We start from the raw sequence: 10,788 nt of genomic DNA, 5'->3' as shown, positions 1-10,788 counted from the left end.
GCAAAGTACACGGGATATTAGACTAGTATTAATATTTAGTTTATATACATACATATGTACCTATGCATATTATACATATGTTCAGATAAGTAGTACCAGCATGAGCACAAATTACTACACGCTTTTTCCATACATACTTACATACATATACAAATGTATATGTGTATATGTATGTAGATTTGTGCGTTACTCCATTTATTCTAAAAAAATACAGAAATTTTGTCATACTAGCCATTATTGCCCATAACTATCATCAACCGTTGACCAGTAGCCGGAGCGTTGTCATCGCATTTGGACGCATTTAAATTTAATTTAAATTTCGTTTTTACGCAGAAAAACCTGAAATATTTTGTGGAAACCAATTAAGGAAGAATTTTTTGCGGAAAACATTAAATAAATTTTCGAACATTTAATAAAAAAAAAAATTAGGATATTTTTTTATTTTATAACTTTTTCGAAAATTTGTTAACTCGGTTGCAACCGCTGCAACATGTTGTGGAAGGATGTGTTCGATCAACATAATAATCGCGGCGGTAGTAAATTGTTGCTATCGCCTTGGCAAGTTTTTACCTTAATTATTATAGGCTGGTCCGCAGCTACCGGAAAATGTGAAGTCGGTACCTTTGGTAAGAACGAAGTGAAAGTTTCAAAAAAATAATTTGGAGAAATTGTGATGTGTAATTAGTATTGATAAGGACGATTAAAAGACAGTAATGCTAAAGGCAATTATTACTGGAAATATTTTTATAAAGTAATCAGTGAAGACTTTAGTAAATATCTTTAAAATTAATGCATCAAAAATAAAAAAAAAAGAAAAAACATAAACTTCGAAGCTGTAATATCCTTCATTTGATAAAAGGGTATAAAAATTGAAAAGTTTTAAATATAAGAACAATATTTTGATCGGTCAGTTGTTATGGCAGCTATACATTGTGACATTACCCGGAAATTGTAAATAAAACGAAAATTATTTAATTAATCATAAATATTTACTTTGACGACCTCAAAGTAATCCCCACCAAATGTAATACACTTATGCCAACGATTATTCCAGTTCTCGAAACACTTTTCATAACCATTTTTTGGGATGGCCTTCAGCTCCTTAAACGAATTTTGTTTTAACTTTTCCATCAACTGAAAATGGGTTCCACGGAGCGGCCTTTTCAGTTTGGGGAACAAGAAAAAATCACACCGAGCCAAATTTATTGAATACGGTAGATGATCGTTGGTACTCATTGCGCTTTTGGCTTTAAATTCGGTCAAAATCGTGGCTCGATGTGATGATGCATTATCAACATAAAAATCCATTAATAAAATAAATTCTTCCACAATTCCGGCCTTTTTCGACAGATGTTCTCATCGAAACGCCTCAATACGGCCAAACTACTAACTAAAACTACATATTGACTATCTGTCCTTCCGGAACAAATTGATTGAATATCGAAAAAACAATGTACAGCACCTTGAGTTTGAGCAGCTTTGGCGTGGTTTTTTTTTGTTTTTTGGTTTCAGGACGTTGTTTTTCATCCATTCCGATGATTGTTGACTTGTTTGTGCGACAAGCTAACGATGTTCAAAGAGACCTGTTTACGGTACACTTTAAAACAAAATTCATTATTATCGGGACGAGTCGAGCAAAAACGCATTTCATACACAAAATATACTCCAAATTCATTCGAAAGGAGTCGCCAGGTCGAAAATGCAGAGTTCGTTAGAGCAGAGGTACACGATTAAATTCTACGTGAAACTCGGTAAATCTGCGACAGAGACGTTTGATATGAACAAGCATTCTTACCCCTTCGACTAGCACCGACAATGTGACTCGTATGCGTAAAGTTTTGAACTCAGACTGTCGACTAAGTATTCGTTTAATTGCCTAGATGTTAAGTTTATTAAAATCTGTGGCTCATGAAATTGTGACGTAGCACTTGAAAATACGCAAGGTGTGCGTGAAGATGGACCCAAAAGTGCTCACTGACGACCAGAAATTGCGCCGAGTGGAAGTGTGCCAAGAAAATTTGAGCATGTGTGAAAGTGACTCCCAATTTTGAATAACGTAATCACAGTTGACGAGTCATGGATCTTTGAGTATGAAGATGAAAGACAAGCATTTTGAGATGACAGAGAGGATCCAAGCAGCATGCAGCTCGGCTCTCAAGGCTATACCGGAGCATGCCTTCGGTGACACCTTCAATACTTAGAAAACGCGCTGGCAACGCTGCGTCGACGCAGAAGGAGCCTATTTCGTTTTTAAAGAATTGTAATGACTGGTTCGATACATTTTTTTTTTAAATCGACTCAGTCCCTTTACTTTCCGGAAAAACCCTGTATTATTAAAGGAAACAACAACGGTACATAGGTTATATATTCAATTAGCAATGCCGTCAAATTATAGGAAAAACTGGAAATCGGAAAAGTTCTGAAACGATTTCATAGAAAAATATTAGTTAAGGTTAGGACAAAGTAGAAAACGTGTTAAAATAGAAATGACTATTCGTAATTCAAACAGTTGTGGTCGAAAAAACGGCTAGCAATTTTTACTAAAGGCAAGAACGAGACTGAAAGTGTGCAAAATTTGTTGCGACAAACTGAATTTTTTTTCGGTCAAATTGAAATTTCGCTACTAATCGATCGACCTTAATTAGTCGATAATGTTACGTATCGTTTGTGTTAACTTATATGCTGATAAGATTTGGATATATGAGTACTTTCTAAAAAAATTATACAAATCCATTGCAGGTTGATCATGAAATAGGCTGCTAGATTCACCAAGAGATTAATTCATTTCTTATGATACGTTTTCCAAAATATATATATTTTATAATTCGTCGTTTTCACTGCTTACTTAAGAAATGTGTTGGAAGGGTCTTGAAAATATCTTCATTGATTTATCTCATCAACATTAGTCCAAACCTATTGATAATATATCTTTCTTGTTTTTATACAAACCATCGAATTCACACTATTAGAAAAACTAGTTATGCCCGACACTTACGTGAATCTCAGCGCATCAGCAACGCCACAAGGCCGTTCCTATGCGCCACGTTCTTACTATGACGCTGGCACCGAATGCACAGTCGGCACAGAGTGTACCCCGCTACACGATTGCACGGCGATGATCTACGAAGTGGCCAAACGCTGTTACTACGGTGATAAATCATTATTTTGTGGCGGCGGTGAAGAAATGCCTTATGTCTGTTGTCCTAGTAGTCCGCTTGAGAAGAATCAAGTGTGCGGCAAGTCGCTGGTGCAAGGACACTTTTATCGCGGGCTTGGCACGCATCCGTTCGTGGCGCGTGTTGGTTTCAAACGTGAGTTTAGCAAAGTATAAACAGCTTTGAAAAAAGAGTTTAAAAGCTGTTGATTTTCAGATATCAATACGGGCGCTTTTGCATATCCCTGCGCAGGCTCGGTCATCGCCAGACGCGTCATTTTAACAGCCGCACATTGCGCTTTAGCCAAAGCGGAAGGACATCGTCTGTAAGTCAACTAATGATGCTTATTTCACTTTATTTCTTTCTTTCTAATATTACTCGTGACTTTTCCTTTAGCTCTTCCGTGCGTGTGGGCGAATACGACACGTCCAACGATCCGGATTGCGCGAGCACTGGATTTTGTGCGCCTCGCTCGGTCAATCACGCGATTAGCCATGTGATCGTACATCCAGACTATAAACAGGGCCAGTATCATCATGATATCGCTTTGTTGGTGCTGAAAACGCCACTCAACTATTCAGGTGAGAGTTCATAAAGCATTTACGAAAAATGAAAGGAAATGTGCGCGTATGAGTTAAAATGTGTGTGTGTCGCTTTTATAGTGTTTTCGAGTACATACATATGTACGTATTTGTTATATAGTGTACACATATTTGTCAGACTCATTAAATGGGAGTTTTTGTCGGTGTTTACGATTAATTAAGCTTGTCCGTCAGATACTTGAAAAAAATATAAAATTTATTATTAATTTTTTGCGTTCCATTTCTTCAATTATCGCACGAATCAAGTTCAAAACAGTTAAATGTTGTTTGCATGTCATCAAAGGCTTTTGTGGCTTTTGTCAACGACTAAAATTGAAATGTGTTTGTTTATTAATATTTAGTCTCCCTATAATAAATCAGTTTCAATACTAACCAACGTACAACTGATCCGTTAGGCCACAGTATAGGTTTTCCAAGAGCCAATATTTATAAAATATCCATAACTAATTTAAAACTCAGCATCTACTCTTGTACAACCCATTATGTTCTATCGCATCTTTACGAGGTAGAGGGCTCTAAAAAAGGCCACACTTCCACGGAAACTTGAGAGTGGCGGCGCTCATCAGCATGTGTGATGCACTAAGGTCCATTTCAACCATGGCACGTGCACATAGTGCCCGTAGACATCGTCGGAAGGTGTATGGCTGTTAAAGTGGCTATCAGACTCAGAGCATCTGGGTTATTAAGAGAACACGTAACTGAACATTCGGATATCTTCACACACTTTGACTTGATACCGGATCACTTAGATAATGGAGTCGCCAAACCGAACTTCTGGGCCAAAACTTGGAGGGGTACTGCAGTATCTTCCAAACCGTGATTGTAGCCATAAGTTAGCATTAGATCTGTTGCTCCGGAGTGCAGCCTCTTCAGAGAAGTGATCATTCACTTAGATAGCAGAGTGGCGATACTAACCTTAAACTCATTTACAGTGAATCGAAAATCTTTCTGATAAGACTGGTGTGGGTGCCGGGCCCCTGGCGGAATCGCAGGAAATTGCAAAGCTGATGAGCAAACAAGGAAAGGCACCCTAGAACCCCTATGGGTAGAATGAGAGCGGATCGCTGCTCCCGTGTTATCAAGTTATTTCTTTGCCCTTAGTAAGGCATGCTTCTCCCCAGCAGCGGGCTTTTTAGAGGCTTTATTGTCGTCCATGCTGTAAGGTTGGAAATCTTACTAGACGCCATTTGCAAAAGCTGTATTAAAAAGATGAGGTGGAAACAACTCAACTTTTTCTTCTTGACTATCCCGCGTTTGGGAGGTCAAGACTTAAGCACTTGGATGCGCATACTTTTGCTGATTTATAAATTCGTACACAGGAGTTCTTCATTTCTATGGTTTTACAAAGGACCGAATTATTACCCATATTGTTAATCCGTTCTCCTTTAGGAATAGTTTAATTACTGTCTTAACATAGTACTCAGGCAAACTTTAAGGATTAGTAGTTATTCAAAAAATAACTCGAAAGTTAAAAATATTAACGCATCTGATCAAAGTTTAACTCTACATATCTAACGAAACCCAGATAGTGGTTTAGCGCAAACCCAAATTGCATTACTGGTATGGAAGATCGACATCAGCTCTTTCTGGATTGTATTTAATATCTCATAAAAAAGCAACATCGGAAGGCGTTTCGTGATATGAGTATTTGAGTAACACAAAACATTCGAGGAAGGTCGTGAAGCCCTCGAAATGTTAGATTAGGTAGAGTGGATGTCGTACGACGTGCTTAGGCCTTTAGTCAGCCCATTTTTATACCATTTGGATTAAGTCCTCCCACTCCGTTGTTTCTTCTCTCAACTTCCCCGTACTTCTAATGAAGTTCATCAATACAAAAAGTTTTAAAGGAGCAACATTCGAGACTACGTAGAGAAACCCACGCCCGATAGTTGCGAATTTTTTTTATAGAGTCTTAAAATCGCATAGAAGATGTTTAATGGTCTCCTGATAGATTCTACATTAATTATTCTATGGCATTCCTAGTAGATTGTCATTTCTGCCAATTAGACAGTGACCTGTGTACACTCCTACTAGAGTTCATATATAATTCGGCATGTTCGACGTTTGTCCTGGAACTTATTGCAGGTTGAACGCGATGAAAGATACTAGGTTTACCAAGAGAGCAAGTCATCCCTTTACTATCTTGGACGATATTTTTTAAGACTTTAATATCTCAGAGCTACCTGTCTATTTATACTTATATATTGTCAGAACAAGAAGGTTTTCTCTAATTGCTGTGATCTCCTCTTGGAGGATACTGCAGGGGTCTGGTAAACGGAATGCGAATTTCATATGTAGTTTTGCAGAGAATACACCTCATTTTATTGTCTCAACATTCATCAAGCACATATCATTACCGATGACGAGACGTGAGTTTAAGAATATGACGTCCTGACCCGACGAAACTGTCCAACAATTTAGGCCCTCCAAAAAATCGGACAAATATAAAGGTGATACTCATCGTTTTCCTTGATTATGGCGGTGTTGTTCAACCTGAACTCGTTTCACAGGGTAAAGGGTCACTTAAAATACTGCTAGCCATTTTTGGATAGTTACGTGAACCAGTTCGTCGAAAACAACCGATAATGCACCGTCTCGATTGTAACTGACTTTGACCAAGATTTTGCTCACAGCGACTTTTTCTGATTTTGAAGTTGGGAAATTCACTTCGTGAGTTCAATAAAAAAATATTTGAGAGCATTGAAGGACATCTTAGCCGAGGCCTATAACAAGCGTATTAATGGGATTAAGCGTTGCCATGTTTGTATTCATAAAATTTCATAAAATAATTCTAAGAGACATCGCTGAGTAATGAACCGAATCGTTTGTCTTCAGTGCTTTAGAAAGCCTTACACAATGTGGAAGAATAAGTCACATTCTCAAAAGAACTGGTATATAAGTTTGATACAGAAATATTTCCTTGCAAACTAGTATATAATATATTAAACTTTTAAAATCGATTAATTAAAATTTCAGAACTCTGAAAAATTAAATCATACCTCGCCAAATGGTTTCAACACCTTTTAAAACACTTGTTTTCTACTTGCAACTTGGCTGAGTATTGCCGGTCCTGCCGCTAATTATGACAGCAGCTGTCACAAACTCCATTACCTTAACGTGTCATAATATTCTGAATTACTTGGCACATTAAAAATAATATGCCAAACGAAGCGAATTAATCGTCGAAGTCATAAAGGGCGTTCGCTGGTGCGCGCACATCCTCCGTTTGCAACGCCTTACTCTTAACCATATGTGTCCTTTCAGCCAGTTTGCAAACCGACGTGGCATCAGGCCAGCGAGCAACGTGTAAGCATGAAAAATGTCAAATTAGTGGCCCGGAAGCCGCTAAGTGTGATTTACAACCTGATTTAATTGGATGATGCGAGTGTGCGACTTGAATGCTTTGGGCATTTTTCATATTATTGTTTTTGTACTTTTCGGCAGCACCAGACCAGACCAGACCTCACATGTGCTAAGTACATACAAAAGTTGCAAAAGTTTATAGGGGGCACGTTCGTATCTCACGTTATTAAGCCATAAAACTCATTATAACATTGAAATTGAAAAATGCTCATAATGATAGAGTTGCGTCTCGATCTTATTGATTCTTTGGCTGCGTTTGGAATGCTTTCTCGAACAAAGTGCGTGTTGAGTTTTTGTTTTTTGGGGGGAAAAAACATTGTTTCAAATAAATCTATGATACCCTACACAAATACAGAACTTTCCATGGAAAAACGTGATTGTAATCGTTCAGTTTATATGGCAGCTATTTTCTATAGTGGACTGATATCGACGGTTTCGACAAATGAGGACGAGTGCTATAGTTTCAGACCGATATCCTGAAAAAGTTGTAGCTGTTCAAAAATGAATGAAAATAATGAAGAAATTCGCTATATGGTTGCCAAATATCTCCTTTACGCCTTTTTGTTTTTTGAATTTCGCGGCTATGTGTAAAATGTTACAGAGCTCGTATCTGGCAATACTATACATCTTTGAAAGGTCTTGACATAACCTACAAAACGACGCTATGCATGATAGTTTGGATAGATGGAAACATATTAACGAACGGAACGGCGCATATTTCAGCTAAATCCGATCACTGTAACACTTTTTATTAAATAAAACATTGAGTAAAGAGGAAAAAGGCGGAAGGGAGATATTACCTAATATTTTGAGATTTTTGTATAAAAAGGGAAGAATGCCACGCAAGCCACCAATGAAACTTGTGAAGTTTACAATGATGATCAGTTCGTGTAGCATAACAATGGTTCGCTCGCTTCTGTTCTGGAAATTTCGATGTGAAATATGCACCTCGCTCTAGTCGACCTATCTTTGAAAAAGTCGGTTATGGAAAGTATTGACCAGGACCGTCACATAAGCAGCCACGATATTGGTAAGGAATTCAACATTCATCATCAAACGCTTTGAACCATTTGAAAAAGACTGACTACAAAAATAATCTCGATGTTTGGGTACAACATGAATTGTCTGTGAAAATTGTAATGGACCGAATTAACATCTGCGATTCTTTGCTGAAACGAAATGAAATCGAACCATTTCTGAAGCGAATGGTAACAAATGGCAAAGTAGATCAAATACGACAACAATGTGTGAAAAAGATCATGGTTCAAGCGTGATGAAGCTAAAAAAATGGTTGCAAAGCCAGAATTGATGCCTCGAATGGTTTTGCTGAGTGGTTGGTGGAATTGGAAAGGAATCATCTACTATGAGCTGCTGCAGTCTGACCGAACAATTGATTCTACATTTTTCTGTCAATAACTAATGATATTGAGAAAGCAATCGAACAAAAACGGCCAGAACTGATCGACAGAAAGGGCTTCGCCTTCCATCAGGACAATCATCACACACACATCTTTGATGACTTTTCAAAAATTGGGATAGCTTGGCTGGGAAGTTTTGATGCAGCCGCCGTATAGCTCTGACGTTGCACCATCGAACTACCATTTGTTTCGGTCAATGCATAACTCCCTTAATGGCGTAAAATTGGCTTCAAGAGAAGCCTGTGGAAATTACTTGTGGCAGTTTTTTGCCGAGAAACCAGAAAAGTTAAAAAAAAAATAAGTTGCAGTTTGATTTGAAATACAAAGGTGGACTCAACTCACTGGTCGAAAAATATAATTTCGTAATCTCTAAAAATTGGTCCACCTTAATGCGCCAAAAAATTTTCAAACTCCAATAGCGATAGCGTCAATATCAGAACGTGTTCGAATCGCAATATTTGCAATGAATGAAATTTCGTGTTTCCCCAATATTTGAGGCTATCAATTTGTTTTCTTTGTGGTTATTACTAACTTAGCAGCTTACATTGTTGTAGATTCGTTTATGATCAGCAAAGGATCAGCGGTTAATATTACTTAATTTATAATAAATAAAGATTATTTTGAATTCTGTTTTGATCAACAAAACCGGCAATCAACGTAGATTATGCTCCGCCAATGAGATGCTACTTATTGGTCGAATGTTTTGTAGTGGATTTTATAAGCCTTCTGCCCACAGTTGATACCATATACATATGTATTTTTCCAATCGTTACGGTATGTTTACTATTGTTTCTGACTGAATGACTAATGACAGATATACAATATATAAAAGAAGGCAGTTACATAAAGGTTTTATTAAAGGTTCTCGAACAGTCAGATGTAATGCTTGATCTTTCCAGTAGTTGAGGCTTGAAAACTACTATTTCGTGCGGTCATCCAAAGAATAAAAAACCTTTTCTTTGCGGTTCTTTATCTATTTAAATTGTTGAAGTCGAGATCATGACTTTTAAGTTATTTCAATTTTCTGTAAATGTAGCTCGAAGCTCGAGTTTTGACTGATGAAAAAATTATATTCCATGCTACTACACAATTTTATGGTATTAATCTCAACTTCTTCACTCCTCCACCTAGTCGCAACTCAACCGATTTGCCTGCAAAAGTCACGCGCCAATTTGGTGGTGGGTAAGCGCGCCACAATCGCCGGTTGGGGCAAAATGTCTACCTCTAGCACGCGTCAACCGGAAATGGCACATTTGGATGTGCCGCTGACCAGTTGGGATCTCTGTTTGCGTAATTACGGTTCGACTGGCGCGCTGGAATCGCCCAATTCAATTGAAGGACAGTGGATGTGCGCGGGTGGTGAGGGTAAGGATGTGTGTCAGGGCTTTGGCGGAGCGCCGCTATTTATACAGGAAAATGGCATATACTCACAGGTGGGCTTATATATATATATATATATATATATATGTATATGTACTTTTTTAATTATTTGTGTTGTATATTTAACAATTTTTGACAGATCGGCATAATGTCTTTCGGCTCGGATAATTGTGGTGGCTTGCGCATACCGAGTGTTTACACGTCGGTGGCTCACTTTGCCGAATGGATACACGACAACACGCCACCCGAATAAACGTTTACAATTTTTGTGTTTATTTTTTGAAAATATATTAAATATTATATTTTTGAATTGCAATTGTGACGATGTGATTTTGTGTTTATAATTTCAAATTTTTATTTATTTTATTAATTAAGTTTGTATCCATATTAAATATGCATTATTTATTCATATAAAATAAGGTGTATTATGCCAATAAACTGTTTGAGAAAAACTATTTAATTTATTTTTTATTTAGTCATAGACAATTATTATGTACATATATCTTTTATTTATTCCTTTTGGTAATATTTTTTTTTGTTTTTGTTTTCACTTTTTCACATATCTTATATGTATGTATGTATATAAAAATGAATCGCACAATGTGCTGAACAACGCCTGGACCAATTTGGCCAATCCTTTTTTCTAAATGTTCGTTGTGGTTCAAGAATGGTTTTTGTGGCAAGAAAAAATCGAAAAAAAAAGTTTGTTAGTAACGCTAAGAGAACGGTTGTGCCAATCTTGATGAAATTTTCAGAGGATGTTCGTTGTGAATCGGGGAAGGTTTAGAAATAAAAATACCTCATACTTTTCTTGAGGAGAAGTCGGAAAATTGGATAATTCCAGAAAGTAACATTTTTCCATAAAACTTT

General features: G+C 37.2%; 1 protein-coding gene across 1 annotated transcript; it reads left to right on the top strand.

Annotated features, from left to right (window-relative positions):
* The first annotated feature begins 485 nt into the window (after positions 1-485).
* On the top strand, positions 486-10,233 carry LOC108967832 (venom protease). Its single transcript, XM_018931456.1, has 6 exons — positions 486-626; positions 2,970-3,311; positions 3,372-3,480; positions 3,552-3,736; positions 9,670-9,971; positions 10,058-10,233. The coding sequence occupies exons 1-6, from the start codon at positions 491-493 to the stop codon at positions 10,169-10,171; spliced, it is 1,188 nt and encodes a 395-aa protein (XP_018787001.1). The 5' UTR covers positions 486-490; the 3' UTR covers positions 10,172-10,233.
* The last annotated feature ends 555 nt before the right edge of the window (positions 10,234-10,788 follow it).

Source organism: Bactrocera latifrons, unplaced genomic scaffold, assembly GCF_001853355.1.
Source record: "Bactrocera latifrons isolate USDA-ARS-PBARC rearing strain unplaced genomic scaffold, ASM185335v1 scaffold_2, whole genome shotgun sequence".
Classification (NCBI taxonomy): domain Eukaryota; kingdom Metazoa; phylum Arthropoda; class Insecta; order Diptera; family Tephritidae; genus Bactrocera; species Bactrocera latifrons.
The sequence above is the reverse complement of the archived record's forward strand: the minus strand, read 5'-3'. Positions and strand labels throughout refer to the sequence as shown.